Source organism: Amphibalanus amphitrite, unplaced genomic scaffold (assembly GCF_019059575.1).
Source record: "Amphibalanus amphitrite isolate SeventyFive unplaced genomic scaffold, NRLGWU_Aamphi_draft 000294F_arrow, whole genome shotgun sequence".
NCBI lineage: Eukaryota > Metazoa > Arthropoda > Thecostraca > Balanomorpha > Balanidae > Amphibalanus > Amphibalanus amphitrite.
Genome location: NW_024881789.1, coordinates 555065 through 572323, shown reverse-complemented (window position 1 = coordinate 572323; position 17259 = coordinate 555065). Strand labels below are relative to the sequence as shown.

General features: G+C 49.9%; 1 protein-coding gene across 1 annotated transcript; it reads right to left on the bottom strand.

Moving 5' to 3' along the window:
• Positions 1–127: 127 nt before the first annotated feature.
• On the bottom strand, positions 128–16642 carry LOC122387659 (cell surface glycoprotein 1-like). Its single transcript, XM_043378033.1, has 4 exons — positions 16165–16642; positions 6056–6841; positions 2719–3414; positions 128–2217 (listed from the first exon to the last, which is right to left on the bottom strand). Exons 1-4 carry the CDS (start codon positions 16543–16545, stop codon positions 1708–1710), a joined length of 2373 nt encoding a protein of 790 aa, XP_043233968.1. The 5' UTR covers positions 16546–16642; the 3' UTR covers positions 128–1707.
• Between the last annotated feature and the right edge of the window lie 617 nt (positions 16643–17259).

Below are 17259 nucleotides of genomic sequence, written 5' to 3'. Positions count from 1 at the left end.
TAGGATGTATAAAGGAGTCCACGACTCTTTCAGCGATGAGATCCGATTTTGTTCAAGAGGCAGCCTTCATAATAAATGTTCGGATGCTCATTTGACATTTTCCACACGAGCTTTCTTTCACATGCTATTTTGAATATACAATGTATTAATAAGAGCTATATCGATTCTACCAGCAGTGCATACAACAAAGCACGCTGTCTAACAGCACTCGATCTACATGGCGTGACGGTCGTACAGCGGTCGCCATAACTTCACGCTCATCCAGAGGCGGCTGTGAGTGTGGATCCTCCAATATCTTCTACAGGGGTTTGCTCAGCTTCAACGCACCAATGACAATCAATGGTGAGACCCGAACATTCCTCCGGCCGCGACGGCGGGTGGACGCACATGACAGACAGGGGCTCACAGGTCACTTACTGATATGGTGCGATTGGTCACAGGGGTCGACTCAGTATTACACAATCTCTCGATTATAATGCAACAGTCCCGGGCCGTATGCGTGTAAGGGTAAGCAATGCATGTTTGAACGAGCCATGCCTATAACGACTATATTTACAGATTTCAGCTCCACATTAAACCAATCACATTGACCTCTGCTGCTACACGGTAATGGCACAACCATAACGCAGAAAGTATAGGCATGTCTACAGCCTTTAAACACATCTGCTCATCAGACATCATGCATCCATAACAAGCGTAGTGTGAATAATTAAGTTGTGCAGTGTAACGTCTATTTTCTATTTTTGTCTCGCTTCCATTTATATGCGCTGGCTCGCGGCTCGTATCGTATCAAAATTCAAACTATGTAGAAGTCACAAAGCAGTGAACATTGCACCTTCTAATAAATGTGCAAACTTATTTAACGATAGCTTCCCATCTCTTCTAGAATTTTTGCCAATAATCTTATCCCACTAAAGCCGTGATCGGTGACTGCATGCCGCCCAGTTCCAGGCCAAGTCAATGTTCGTCTCTGATCATTGCCTCGGTAAGTATATCACACGATTGTTCCTTGACTGCGGCCGAGGCCTTGACGACACCGTTTCCAGCGCTTTGATCCTCGATGTGCTACGAAGGCCACGAGGTGACACAGCCCACAGCCACTCTGCATATAGCGATCACGCCGGTCCCACAGTACACTTACGGTGCAAATTTCGCCATGCAATGCAAATTCGGTCGATTGCTATTACTGGGTGTGGCATTGACTGGAGAGTTATTTATGGCTCTAGGATAGGTATGGTATGTGTTCTGTAGAGTCTTGCCCATCAGAATATTGCCATAAAAGCTAGGCATAAGATACTCCTAGTCCTTAGTTTGGCCAATGCGAGTTCGGAAGAATAGAAGTAAAAACCAATGACGACCTGAAATAATTTCTGAAATAATTTCACTCGATCTACGTTCCTTGAGTTGCTATCCGGCTGTCAGTGACCTCTGATGAAAAATACATGAGAAGGGCTGCGATCTGCCGATCTAACACGCCCTTGTGGCAGCTCAGTAGCATCACGACCGGTCCTGCAGATCACTGTGAGACACTACCTCAGTACCTCACCAGTGAAACTCCACTCCGTCTCACTAACTCCCAACTCTGCCTCAGTCACTAACTTGTCACTCTCAGTCATCAACACTTCATCACATCAGCTCTGGAACGAGAGTCCAAGTCAGAAGCCGTCATCGTTCTCCCTCACCCTGTCATCAGCGCTCAGCTCACCCTTACATATTGGAGACGATCTCATGCCGCCTCTTGAACGACATCTTGTCCTCGCGAGGATCGTGCCTCTTCTTGGCCTTCAGACGCTCGCGCATCTCGGCCACCGTCAGGTTCTTCCACGACTCATCCTCGATGCTGTCAGACTTCTTAGCCGCTGGTTTCTCGGCTCCTTTAGCAGCCGCTGCTGGTTTCTCAGCGGACGCCGGCGATGGTTTCTGAGCCGATGACGGTGACGGTTTCGCGGCGGCAGCCGCGCTGCCGTTCGGTGCCGGCGGAGAGGCGGTGGCAGCAGTAGGTGGCGAGGCAGGCGGTGCCGCGGGGTCATGCCGGGCCTTCTGGGACTCTGTGGTCCCGGAGGGCGCTGCTGGGTCCACAGCAGGGGCAGCAGCGGGGGCAGGGGCGGCGGCGGCGGCGCTGTTGAACTGGATCGGCTCGTAGTCGTGCGTCGCAGTCGCCCGCTTCGCCGGGGCCGCAGCTGGGGCGGGTTCAGCGGGAGCGGCCTGCGGCTCCGCCTGAGGAAACAAAGACAAGGGCATTGGTAAACGGACGGACAATGGGCTCGTGCGGCTGGTTCGGCATTCATGTTGCATTGTTTGTGCTTGTCTGGCGATTGAGTGGGCGTTGTCCCTTTAACCGGTATAACCGATGCCTCCGCTTTCTGCTTTTGCTATTCTGTCCTCTCAGACTTATCCGGCTCCGAACTGTTTTCGCCTCCTTCAATAATACATAGGGATGAATGACAACAACGTTTCACGATGTCCTAGTGCAAAACATTTGTCGATTTCCACGAACCTTTTTTAGATTTGTGCCAAAATAATTCGGGCATTTAAAACTATTCGTGTTCATGATAGGTACGTGCAAAAAAAAAACGGTGTGCTTATTTAATGTAAAAATAACCTATTGTAGCTTTTCTCCGGTCAATGTTTTTTTTTTTTTTTTTTACTTTCTTTAAAACGGCTCAAGGCTCCTGCCCTGTCAAACATTCGGCATTAATTGTGGGCTGAATATCTCACCTTCTTTTCCTCCTGCTGAACTGGTGGTTCTGGTTTCACTTCAGGCTTATCTTCGGACTTCTCCCCCTCCGCTGGCTTCAGCTCCTCTTTCGGCTGCTCTACTTGTTTCTCCTCCTTCGCCTCAGATGCCTTCTCTTCCGTCTCCTCCACCTTGCCCGGCTCGGAACCGTCTGGTTTCGCCTCCTTGGCTGGTTCCTCCTTGGCTGGTTCCTCCTTGGCTGGTTCCTCCTTGGCTGGTTCCTCCTTGGCTGGTTCCTCCTTGGCTGGCTCCTCCTTTGCTGGTTCCTCCTTGACTGGTTCCTCCTTTTCTGGTTCCTCCTTGGCTGGTTCCTCCGTCTCTTTCTGCACAGTCTCGGCGTCGGCAGTCTCGATCTTGACCGTCTCCATCACGGCCGTCTCAGTCTCTGCCGTTTCGGTTTTGGCCGTCTCGGCAGTCTCCGTCTCGGTTGCCTCTGTTTCCGTTACCGGCTCCGGCGCCTCTGCTGGTGTCTCGGGCTCAGTAGACGGAGATGGCTCCGCAGGAGCCATCGCCGTCTCTGCAGGAGCCGGCTCCGTCTCTGCTGGCTTCGTCTCCGTCTCTGCCGTCTCTGTCTCCGTCGGTTTTGTCTCGATCTCTGCCGATGGCGCTGTAGTTTCTTCTACAGCTTCTGCTGCTTTGTCGACCTCGTCCTCCTTTGGCGGTTCGACGCCGTCACCCTAGAACGATTGTGGTCATCACGTTAGAATGTGTGCTTCATTTACGTATCTTAATGGGAAGAAAAGGTGTAAGCTGGGACATTTAAACATGCAACAAACAGTAACGCTTATAACGGCTATTACCCCGCGCCCCACGGGGGGGGGGGCTATTCATAGCCTCCCCTCCCGTTTTTCTGCAATAACTTCCAAACCGCTTGACGTATCGACGCCAAACTCTCCGTACCTTCGGCTGCATCAATTTGAAACCTTGTGTCAAAATATGAGCTTCGTAGCTACCATACGTCGGCCGGAAATGACGTCAGAGTGACGTCATGTTCGGTCGATTTCGACGCAAAACATTGAACCACGGCAATCACGCCCCAGAGCCCAGTTTTCAAGTTAGATCCAATTAATTTCGTTGCATGTGAATACTCAGAATAGACTGCGCTATCAAACTGCTATATAGGATTTTCAAAATTTTGAAAATCTTGAAAATTACATATGCCTAATAAAATTTTAATTTTACTTTTCGAACAAACCGGAATACCTATATGTGATAGAAAACATGCTTATGACTTACTCAAGCAAGTTTTAGCTAAATAGCTTAAAAATGGCCAAGTTATACGCATTATTGCAAAAAAATTCACAATTATAAACTTTTCAAATCAATTTTCAGTACGTATTTGACATCGTACACCAGTATAAATAGCACCATCGTGCTCCTGAGCTCAAACTGCATCCAATAACACCTTTTTTGTTGAAAAATTTTAACTTCAAAAGTTGTCCTTTTTGACCTGAAACTGACCTGACCAAAGCTAAATTCAACTCAAAATGACCTCAAATGACACAAACGACATCAAATTCGAAATCTATGGCCTAAATGGACCATAAAACATGTGTCACGTGACCGACGCACGATATAATATTTCCGTGACCTGTGATGACCTGACCCTGACCTGAAAATCAAAGTACAAGTTTGGTACCCTCAGGGTATCTAAAGAATTTGTTCATGAGTGTGTAAACCAAAAATGAGCCTGATCTGACTTGTAAGACGGTGGCCAGAGCCCAAAATGTGAACAAGCCGAAATGCTAATAATTTTTACTTTGACCTGATCTGTGACGTCATCGGTGACCTCGAGGTCAATGAAATTAGGTTCCGCTCGACAGTTTTCCCGGAGCTATCAGACGCCGGTTGAATTTTGACGATCGGCCCAGTAGTTTACGAGTTAGGAGGGGCTATAAAGAGCCCCTCCCCCCCCCCCGCCAGTGGGGCGCGTTATACGCAGACCCTGCAGTGGGGCGCGGGTTAACCCGCGCCCAGATGGGGTCTGCCGAGCAACGCGGTCTGATGGGGGGGGGGGGGCATTTTGGCCCCCCCCTCAGATCTCGAGAACCACGCAACATAGCGACAAGCGGTAAACGGTGTTGGATAGCCCCAACGGGGAACTACCTTGTGACCCAATTTCATTGACCTCGGTCAAACCGATGACGTCACAGGTCAGGTCAAAAGTCGAATTTTCACCGTTTACAGGCATTTCAAGAAATGCGTTGTAAAATCGTGTAAAATGCATTTCATTGAAAATCATCGATGGGGAAATGTTCTTCAAACACATATTTTGCTATTTGAGGTCACTGATACCAGGTCAGGTCACAGAGGTCAGGTCACTGGGGGGTCACAATATGAAAGTGTCATGTGATACATGTTTTATGGTCCATTTTACATGACAAATGCGATTATGTGGGTCAGACAGACTTTAGGGCCAGCTTAGGTCACGTTTTGGTCAAGGTCAGGTCAAGGTCAGGTCAAGGTCAGGTCAAATTAGGTCAAATTTCAAAGTTGATATTTTTGCATAAAATGGGTATCGATTCGATGCAGCTCGTCACTAGGAGTTCAATGGTGTTCTCTGTTTTGCGCTACGAGGTATAGAATTGCTAAAAATTGAGTTCAAAAATTTGACGTCATCAATTTTTAACAGTTTTTTCGCTATAACTTGGCCAAAAAAAGAGGTATCGATCTAAAATTTGGTATGTATATCGAAGAGCGCAGGGACTATCACATATATTCCGGTTTTTTCGAAATTCGAAAATTTTTTAGAAATTTTTTGAGTTTTTCTAAAAAAATCAATTTTTTTTATTTTGGGGGTCAAAATCCCAAAATTTCGAAAATCCGAGATAGCAGTTTTGTAGCGCCGTCTTTTCTCTACACAACCATATAAAGAACTTTAAAATTGCTTGTTAACTGTAGAATTGGTGAGCGTTTCAAGATGTCATGTTATTTGCTCATTTTTACTCGAACATGACCTCAGTTTGACCTCAATAACTCCTGACCTGAGGTGAGCTGTGACTTGAAATTTTGTGTGAAGGTGTCAAATTGATGTCCGCTAAGGTACCCAAAATTTGGCGGCGCTGCACGCGCCGCCGTTTTCTCGCTATTTAAGAAAAACCACAGGGGGGGCCAAAATGGCCCCCCCCATCAGGGCGCGGGTTAATGGTTATTTGATGTATCTTATAGCAAAGGAACATGTAAAACAGTGGAAAATTACCAAGTAGAGCGCAGGCAAAGTAAGGTGCATAGTATTCTCCCTAGCATCTGGTGTTTAAATTTTACAAAATACGGTGCAAATTCGGCGGCAAATTAATTATCTGCACCCCTGGATCTTACCGTTTCTTGTTCTGCAGGAGTCGCGTCGCTAGGCTCCTCTGTTGTGATAGTGATCTGAGGCACCAGGCTGGCTTCAAGAGCCGATGGCTTGGGTTCCTCCTCCACAACCTTAGGCTCCTCCGCAGCTTTAGGCTCCTCCTCGGCTGGTTTAGGTTCCTCTGCTGGCTTAGGCTCCTCTTCGACAGGCTTAGAGTCATCAGCCGGCTTCGACTCTACCTCCACTGGCTTCGATTCATCTTCAGCCACCTCAGTTTCTTCATCTGCTTTAACTTCCTCAGTTGGCTTGGATTCTTCTGTCGGTTTAGATTCATCCACTGGCTTGGAGTCCTCCTCTGGCTTGGAGTCCTCCACAGGTTTGGAGTCCTCCACAGGTTTGGAGTCCTCCACAGGTTTGGAGTCGTCCTCTGGTTTAGGTTCCTCCACATTTTCGGTCTTCTCCTCCGCTGACTTCGCCCCGTTTTCCGCTGGTTTTGGCTCATCTGACGAGCCATTCTGCGCTGTCTCGGTTGAATCCGTTTTCTCTTCAGCCACTGATTTATTCGCCGAGTCAGGGGAGCTATCCAGGTTATCATTTGATTCTTCCTTGTTTTCAGTGACCTTTTCGTCGGCTACTGGAGAGCCATTTTCATTTTTGGCAGCCTCGGCTGGAGTAGAGGTCTCCTCCTGCTTGGTGTCGTCCTCCTCTTTCTTGGAGTCCTCCTCTTGCTTCTTGTCGGTGCTTGGCGGAACCGGAGGTTTCACAGGGATCGGACCCTTGTGCACCGGCTTCGGGGGGCTGGTTTTCGCCTGCGAAAACAAGTTTCAGTGTTAGATTAAGAAATTTTAAAAGATCGCTTTTACAACGTGTTTAAAATGAAACAAAAAGCTTGTTTTTACAACGTGTTAAAAATTGTAGCAAAACGTATTTCTTATGTGTAAAAGCGGTATAAAATAAGTACTCTTGATTGACGAAGTGCACGACTTCAGAGCCCCCCCCCCCCCCCCAAAAAAAAAAAAACGGCAAGAAGTGAACATATCGACACCTTTTTTTAAACCCCACATCTGCTCTCCCGTGAATTTCCGGGAGGCACGAAAGATCTCCTTTTAAAAGTGTCCAATCGTCCGATCCTGATCAAATATGTGTGTTCGTAGGCCTGTTCTGGTATTGCTTTATCTGCCAAGACAGACAAACTTGAGAAAAATCGCGTGATTGTACCTTTTTTGAAGGTCTCTAGCCAACTTGTCAGAAATTCACCGGAGAACAAATGTGGGGTTTAAAAAAAAGGTGTCGATATGGCGATTCACAGTATTTCATGTTAATCGGATAACGGTAATGCGCACTGGTCGAAATCTATCACAAACGGAACCCAAACAAAGTATACAAACGACACATGTAGGGACACCAGAAGGCTATCTTTGCCACCGATCTGTCGCTCCTGGTGGGCCTCTGAATGCAGGGCTCGGACCAAAAGGCTTCCAAGGACAACATCAATGATACAATGCGCCGATACGGCTCAGACCAGTGGTCGGTATTGTGTCGGGCACATGGTAACATTATGACACCGACCCAAATGCTGCAACATCGTCCCTCATCGTACCGGCCCCTGCACGAGCCAGGTTACTCGACGTGGTCAGAACCTATCAGTCTGACGATCGGTAGTGTCAGAGTCGAGGACGGAATAGCCACAGAAGTGTGGCTGAGTGACACGTGCTGCGCAATTTGCACATGGAAGACTCCAGACGCCCAGTTGGGAGAGTTGGCACGTGTGGTCGAATTCGCTCCGTTCGCCTCTATATAGGTACCCTGGTTCGCCTCGCGTGGCGCCCGGGACGGACAGAATGCGCCGGGATACGTTTGTGTGTCGCATTGCAGTTTCCCGAGCCAGTAAAGGGAGAAGCGAGTGCGGGGAATCTCTGCTAATGTGCGATGAGGGGAGGCGGTTGTATCAGTTGAATGAGCTAATTGAGCTTACGAACGGCTTTGACTATTCTCCTAACTAGCTAAACTATACGATGAGCTTAAGTCCTATAGCCAGCAGTTTTTAGAACCCAACCAAACCCGTTAGTGGCTACAAACCGACGAGTGCTGAAGAGCACCGTTCACATTTTCCTGACCTTCGCCGAGGCCGTGCCGACTGGACCGGTCGGATCGGGGAAAATGACGCCAGCCGGCCAATTTATGAAGCGGGAATGTCGGATGGGCCCTGACGTCACGGCAAGACGCCAGGTAAAATGATTATCGTATCTAACGACATTCAGCTCGACTGTCGAGTAGATTAAACCGCCGGTAGTGCGGTGATAATTTGTGTAGCAATATCATTAATTACCCTACGTACTAAAAAACTAGTCATAAAAATCATGCACAGATATGCTCAAATATAATATTCGCAAGCAAATGCATTAAATATCACTTTAATTTAATTAAGCGTCAAGCAGTCTCCAGGCCCCATTGCAACTTCTTTCGTTTTAACCCTCGCCGGACCAATTGGTTTTCTACATACGCGCCGGCCGAGGGGGGGGGGGGGGGGGGGTACGACCCCTCCCCTCGTCATTTTGCCCCTGGTGGAGCTAGCGCGTCGCGGAAAAAACGAGCGTGTGCGCCGTTACGAGACGCAGAGATTGGTACCCGATTTTAAGGTCCTAGGTCAACCGGTGACCTCTGAGGTCAGGTCAAGTGCCCCAGGGTACGGTTCAGTTTTTGGTGAATAACTTCGCAAAAAACGGTCGCAGAGCCGCGATTTTGGCAGCATCGTGTTCGCCTTGCTCAGGCGCGTCGAATGATATACTTTTTGTTCGGTTCAGGTCAACTTAGGGTGTTGACCTCAGGTCAAGGTCAGGTCAGCACCCCCAGGTCACGAAGTTGGTCGAAAGAGGTCATGTCGCATATCATTCGATTCGGCAGGTCTTCCTGAGTCCATTGGTGGCTTTCTCGACTCGCTAGCTCAATTTGATCGGGAGTTATTGACGAAAAACTAATATGACCTTGATTACGTCATAAATGACGTCACGGAAGGTCAACATTGCAAAAGTGACGCATCTGACCTTGCAAGGAGTGCATCAAATCACGATTCTGTGTGCTTGAGATAGTTGGAGATCGTTCCCGGCGCCAGAATAGCAGTTTGAATTTTTCCCCATTGACTTGTAATGGTGAGGTCACGAAAATGACCTGACCTCATATGACCTTTAGGAAAAATCCGAGATATACAAGTTGTGAGACTCATAATGGATACTAGATCCTGCAAGTTTCATTTCCCTGTGACATCTCCTCTGGCAGTGAGGGCGTTGCGAAGTAGCGACATCTGAAGACCGTGCAGAGGTTCACTTATGACGTCATAGGTCAGTATCCTGACCTGACCCAAAAATGCGGTTGGTGTCAAAAGATGCGGCTTGGATCAAAGGTCAGGTATGCCAAGTTTCAGCTCTCTATCGCCAGCGTGTTCGGAGCTATCGCGAAAAAACTCTACGGGGGGGGCGGCACCCGCCCCTCCCCCCTCGGCCGGCGAGGGTTAAATATCCACTTAGGTCTTAGATACCTATACCTATTTCTATTTCTATTATATGTATATATATTATTTATATAATTTATTATTATATTAGGTAGGTAATATTCATTATATGATTTATAATATAGATATTGCTGCTGGATAATTGTAACTGATGCCCTTTATGTTCACAATGATATAGTGCCTAGCATGACCGTTGGTATAATTTCGTTGCTAATCGCACACTTTTATTTTAAAAATAACTCAGTTTGATGAAAAACTTCTGGGAGAATAATGGACTGAAATTTCTAGCTCGGGATGATAAAGCAGCATCTAATAAAATAACTTCGCGGAGTATCCATAAGCTGAGTACAGTCATATTTCCCGACAGACGCAACCGAATAATTCGTCCCGCACCGGAGCCCCCAGAGCGCGTGTCGCGCAGTGAGGGTCTGACGAACGGCGGTGGTGGCAAAAACAGGAAGTCGCCGCTTCAGCGCATGTGATTATAATCGGCGGCCTGGAAGATGTTTCTGTTGCTAAGTGGTGCGCTCAGTGAATATGTATAGCTACTCGATCTTCCCGACCTGTAGGTTCGATAAATGATGTGGGTAGGTGGGTACCTCTTTTTGCATGTTGCTTCCAAATGTGGGCTCTAAAGGTTTCGCTAATAGGTACATAAAGGAACGTACAGCGCCAATATAAGAACTTCGCACCTTGTCATCAATAGGCCTATTCAGTTCAGTTTTCTTATTTTTATGTTGATGCCATTAGCATCAAAGTCATTAGGTATTCATCAAAGTCATTATTTACCTACGTTAATACCTATATTGAAAGAAACTTAGTCAGCTGGAGTAATCCAACGTCCATTCAAGTTACAACTCTTTTGTGTTTTGTGACACCGAGTTAATGGACCATTTCAAGATGCCCAACACGTCAAATACCGTTAATTACCGCGGGTTCGGAGGACCGGTTCGTTTTCGGCACACCCGTGCCGTCTGTGATTTCCCACGGAATCGCTCGTGGTTTCAAGGTGATCCAGTCATTAGGTATTCATCAAAGTCATTATTTACCTACGTTAATACCTATATTGAAAGAAACTTAGTCAGCTGGAGTAATCCAACGTCCATTCAAGTTACAACTCTTTTGTGTTTTGTGACACCGAGTTAATGGACCATTTCAAGATGCCCAACACGTCAAATACCGTTAATTACCGCGGGTTCGGAGGACCGGTTCGTTTTCGGCACACCCGTGCCGTCTGTGATTTCCCACGGAATCGCTCGTGGTTTCAAGGTGATCCAGTGGTCTGACCCCGTGCGCCGCGCACGCTCCCGTTCTGATGACACTTGGCACCGCCCAAACGGGGACAGGTGACCGGCATTTACGGCCGGCTTCTCCGTAGTGGCCGGTAGACGGAGTCGGAACGCGACGGGTCATGGTCAGCCTTTCCCTTCGTGGATTCCAACAGACAAACTAACCACACATGGCTTACTTCTGGGATGTTTAGGTACAGATCATATCCATCCCGCTTCCATTCTTTGGAAACCGATGGAGTGCTTCTGCTTAGACCTGCTTCTAAGCTGCATTTTACAGATCTTATGTCTCTCTATACCGGACTGCGGGCACAAGGCAGGGATTAGCCTGACCAGACCTCCCATGGATAATATTTGAACCATGGTGTTCCCCGCTGTGGCTAACACGCTGCAGCTCGGCTCTGCTGAGCTCAGCAGCCCGGCGGGTCGAGGCTGGGCTAATGCGGTACTGCGTTCGACCTTTCAGAGCGAACCACAGTGACCTCCGACTCTTGGAGCTGTCCGACGGTGGGGGGGGGGGGGGAGAGGGGAGGAGAGATACCACCGGCAGAGTGGATGTAACGGGACTAGAGGGGATGGGATGGCGGGTCACGTCCCGTCCAAGGTCGCTCAGGTAGTCCCACAGTTACAACACAAGCCGACCGAGTTTCCGACGCGAACCAGACTCGAGGCGGCCGAAGGTGACTGATGAGCACTGGGCATTGTTACAGCCCGTAGAAACAAATAAAAATGCCTTACAAACCGATACAAGCAGTTTGGCTGCATGCAAAGCATTTGTAGTCACCTATTAACTGCAAAATGTTCAAATCCCGAAAACCTAAAATCCCCTCGATATAGATTATAGTCGATATAGAATTACTAGTGAATGGCGTTGATTATCAGCAATTCCCCGTCTGGAATTACCTCTACCTCATTTCGCTAACCTTCCATCCTCTCCCCTCCATCTACGTAACACATATGTATATCTCCTCTCCCTTTCTATTTCTCCTCTCCTGTCCCCGTTCACCTTGTGCCAGTATCGGCGGAGCGGCCCGGCTGTGACCCCACCAAGGCACCTGCCGCCTGGCCCGGCCATCCTGTCCCTACCCTGTGCCCTGTCGGTCCGAACGGCCCGGCCTGAGCAGCCCGTCCCGCTCCGGTCCCGTCCGGGGAGCGCGCCGACCACCCCTCGGATGTGAGCTGATAGGCAAATGTCGCCGAGCTGGGGACGCAGGCGGTGTAGCGGTGATCGTGTCGGCGCCAACCGACCGGCGCGGAGAGAACATGAATACGGGCCGGCGAGGGTCGGCCGGCCGCCGCTGGACGCCGGTGCAGTGCAGTCTGACCCGTCACCGCTGGGCCAGCGGAGACCGGGCCGCAGCCGGGGCCACCGCAGCCACTGTGACCGGGGCCGCCGCCACTCCACAGAGGCTGGGCCGTGACTGGCTATTACCGCTCAGCCAGCTCCCGGCCTCATCTGCAGCGAACGGTGCGAGAAAAGCCGACACCGTCATGGGGCTTTGTCGTATTTTCAAATGTTTGCTTCCTGGCTGAAACTGTTTGGAGATGTATTAACGAGTGAGCTGACCTTCGCTCCTCCTCCTTCACCCTCTCTCCTCGCTCACTCTCACTCTCTACGGACACAGGAATGCAGCGCATAGCGAAGGATACCTGGCTTGATGGCGTTTTAGTACGTGGCTGCGAACTCGGGATAATTGAAGCGGCCTTCGTGTCAAGGCCGACTAGTGCCAATTGGAGACATTCATATGGCTTGGCACTTGACATTCGCAGGCTTCTCTGTCCGCATTCAGAAATCATTCATGGTTTGTTTATTTAATAAATCAATGACTTACAAACGAAAGGAAATCAAATATTCTCGTCAAAATAGAAGAAACCTTCCCTTGTATGAACACTGAGCACCAAATGCAATATAGGTAAAGGAGACATTTACTGAATAAATCGTTGAACGTTTACGATGGCTAATATGTTTGTTAATTATGTCGGCATTTTTATACTTTGTTTATGTCACACAGGCCGTTCCTCGAATCGGTAAATTGCTGATGAGTCACTATTTTTCTGGAGGGTGTATTTTTTTACTCAAGTTTACGCTCCTAATCTTCTATAGATAAATGATTAACGCCGAATACGACAAACGCTATCTACTGAAGCTTGACCTTGGATTTCTTGACGGTAGAAATATATCCCCTTCAGCTTTCAAAAAGAGAAATTAACGCGATATCTCTTCAGTACATCCACAGGCCCGGCCAATGGCAGATGACCTCACACGACTGCCTGGCGGGGGAGGGCGGGTATTAAACCCCGAGGAATGTGTGACGTCACTCTGGCTACCGCCGGGGGACGCTGATGGGCTACGGACCGATCAGATCTGCCGGTAAGACCCTGTGACAGACCGGATCATCAGACCGGATCAACGGGTGGCATATACCACCGATGTCTGGTTTTGTAGTAGCCAAACCGGCCCCCGAGTATACAAGCCACAGTCGTGTAATCCTGAGCTGAACGGCAGGTGATGCAGGTAACGTGAGTGCTGAGCGGCTCCTCCCATTGGCCGTTATAAACGTTCAGTAATCACGATGCCAAGTCTCGCAGACAGTGAGCTTGCATCTGTACCGCAAGATAGCCCAACGATCAAATCATGGACAAATGAGTTGGCCTAGAGCGCGTCTGGGGCCCTGGGACTCGGCTAAGTCGTGATGCGCCAGTGGGCCATGGTGCGGACTAGCCGTGTTTTTCGGCACACTCTCCAAGAGTCGTATCGGTAGCTCGGTCTTGAAATCGAAACCATCACGTGCCGGATTTCGGGCTCGGCGGTTCCTTCCGGCGCAGAGGTCGGATCGACAGCAGTGCAGGTAGCAGACCTGTAGCTTACAGAACGGGTGCGGAAACTGCGCCGTTTACACACCGAGGCAGCGTTCTGCACCCTTTTGAATGACAAGGCTGCGACTGTGGACCCGCGTGAGCCATTGTCTTCCGCTCAGTTGCACGCTTTGTGCAAACATAGCTATTATTATCGGCTAGCTGCAGCTGTAAGGTCGCCGAAAGACGCAGAAGTAAACATGCACTATTCAGTCTTCGGAGTTTGGAGAACAGACATTTATTCTAAAAATTACTGCACACCGGACGTATAAGTCGTAACAGTTTCTCGCCTATTTTTGTAATATACATATTACATAGCTGTTTTATATCACAAATTAATATGACTTGGCCATTTTCTTGTGTTCCTTATTGAATTCTGCATAGACGTCTTCTCCTATCGTTTACGTGTCACCCATTTCCTGGAGACGTTCACCCGTTGTCAGCAGCCCGGAGGCGTCTATCGCCGGGCACGTGGTTGGTAATCGGCCGGGGCAGGCGGAGGCACGCGTCCGCTCGCGCTCATGGTTAATGGAGCGACAAGCCGACCGGGCCGGACTGGCGTCTGCACGATCCGTGCCAAACTCAAGGAGAACAATAGAAGGGAGCTCCCGCCTGGCGAGACCTCACTGCAAGGGGCGACGAAAAACGGAGCCGAGGGACGAGAGACGGACAAGGAGCGAGGAACAGTGTTAGTTGGAAACTCAAACAGCATTACGAAAAGTGAATTAACAGCATTTATTGGGAGATCATATTATTCCGATTGGTAGGCGTGAAAGTGAAATAAGAATTGTCGGTTAAGCGTATTTGTTAATGTTTCGCGTCCCAGCGCCCGCTTTTTAATAAAGGTATGATAACGTGCTTTGGAGGACGATATGTTTCGAGCGGCGCATTACATATAATTATCAGAAGCCCGAACCTAAAGTATGAAGGTACCTAATGGTGGTCGGCCCGAACAGAGTGAGCGAAACCTTTTTTTCATATACTTACCTAAAAACCTACGAGCTTTAGTCTCACATTGCTCCAGACTCCCTCTCCTATGACTTTTGAAAACTATTTTGAGATATATCGATCAGGGCTCAGTCAGCATCGAAAAGGTGTTAGGTGTTAGGCTAGTGTTAGCCTTGCGATTGGCCTCTGGCTGCTGAAGCCTCGCCTATTCCGTGGCTGCTGAATCCACTCAACCGAAAGAACATGCTCTGATATTTGAGGCTAGCCCTGACCGGATGCCAGCGCTGTCAACTTGCCCCACTTCTCAATGTCATTCAAGATTGTGGGTGTGACTGCCGTCGACCGATTTAGCGATCATGACTCGTGACTGAATCGTGATGTAACCGTAAGCACGCCTAAGACATCTGAGTCACGAGGTAGAAACATGCCACGACACTTGCCTCTGGACGCCGACAGTCACGAAGCCACCTAGAGTGTGGGTGGGGAATGCGTTTACCCTTCATAGCCACCTTGGCGTCTGAGAGGTCACGCTGAGTCATTCCAGCGATCGGCCTGACCCGCAAGCTGCCGGGGGTGAAGGCTAAGGTCACCGGTCAAAGCCGTCACGATCAGGGTGTCGGTGAAGCGGTGCCGGCTCAGACAGGTTTTTGCTATCGTGATCCCACTAGCGTGATGGTGAGGAAATGGTCGGTAAGCCCCCCCCCCCTGGCGAGGGGGCAGTTCCTTCTGGTTACTGGTAACGGTGTGTTCAGCCAGTAAACGACGCCGTATTTTCTTACTGCAAGAATGTTGCAGGCATGTTACAGGGCATACAGCGCCTCCCTATATGTCGGTATCGATTAAAATCTGCATGAGGAAAGTTTGAGGTGTTTCACTTTTTACTATTTCATAAGGACAATGGCGCTTCCCTGTCCTACATCTTTATGCCGATGTGAGGTCGCCACATGGTGTAGCCTTGGCACTGCAGTACCTTTCCACTTTCAAAGCCGCACATGTCTAGGCAGGGAGGCGACAGGAATCGGTCGTTGGCTGAGGATTTGCAATAATGTATTGCCCGATTTGTCCAGCGACGACACATATCATTCGCTTCGCTCGCATGAGGCAGGAGCAAAATATGCCGCCATGCTGCATCGCAAAGTAACGCTATTCGTGTAGCTAGATATCAGTCCATTCGTTCGCACGCATTTACCAATGTCAAGCCTCAGGCCTCCATCGGATATTTAAAGCGATTAATTAGTGTTACGCCGAAAATATACGTATTTCACCAGCTTGCCAGTCTGGATGGTGACAACCGGTAAGTAGTCGCAGCTAGCGGGGAAAGCGGTGGTCGTTGGCTCGGTGACAGACCGATCCTGTCAATTCAATCAGATATGAAGAGCCCGTGAGCGTCGCACCCGTGCGATTGCAGTGAATGCAAGGTCTTTCAGCATACCCAAACGTGTAACGGTCGTATCTGATGGGACACCCCGATCGCTATGACGCCCTAACAAGAGTCAGTATCGTTCCCCGTCCCTCGGCAGGCCCAGCTCACCTGTTTGCCGGGCTCACGGCCCTCGGCGGAGCTCTCCACCACGCCCTCCATGCCGGCGCTGACGGTCACCCCTCTGCCGGTGAAGTACTCCCACCCGATCTCGTCCACCACCAGCAGACTGACTCTCTCCGGGTTCTTCTTGATGGCGGCCACCACGGCCGTGTGGCCCCAGCCGGAGATGGGCGCCCCGTTCACCTCCACGATCCGGTCCCGGTCGCGCAGGCCGCACGCCTCCGCCGGAGAGCCGGCGTCCACCTTGCCGATGTGCTGGCCGGGCCGGGCCTTCTCCGTGTGCAGGCTGAACCCATAGCCGTCGAACGTGGGCCACTTGACCAGGTGGCAGAGCCGCGGCGGCGACGGTGCGGAGCTCGCCTCGGACATGCTGGACGCTCGAGGAGGTGCGGGAGCGGCGCTGGAGGGACTGCCGGCCGGCCGGCGGCGGCGACCGCGCCGACCGCCCCCGAGCGCTGCCGATTGTGGCGCCGCGCGGCGGCAGGAGTGGGTAGCTGAGACCTCTGGAGACGGTACGGCCCGGGCACGGCTGGTTTGGACGGGGGTCTTGGGGTCGGCCGTGAAATGGGGCAGAGGTGCCAAAAACGGGTCCCGTGGTGACCATAACGTCTAAATGGGTTGTTTTACTTACGCGCCGTGTGCCGTTTTAACTATAAACCTGCTTTCATTACGGAGCGAGCGAAGCGAGCGGAGTCTCATACTGAATTAAGGGAAAATCCTGAGTATGAGCGGCCGGCCGGCCGGCCGGGGCCGGCCGGCCGGCCGGCCGTGGGGACGCTCTTCAAAAGCTAATATCTTAGGAACGGGACATCCGATTGACAAGCGGTCTTCTTTACTGAATGTCACTTGGACGTAAAAGTTATGTGGTGTGATGGCCACCATGCGTTCTTGCCAACTACCGCACGTGGCGCGTGGTAAAGTTGGACATTTTTTAAGAACCCCCAAAATTGCAACCTCAATAACGGCACAACGGTTGGGCCGATTGAATTGAAACTCGGTACACAGTTAGGTCTCCATCAGATAATTCATCTGCATGTGTTAAGGTTGGGGTGCTACATGCAGGAATCAAACTAGTAGACGATA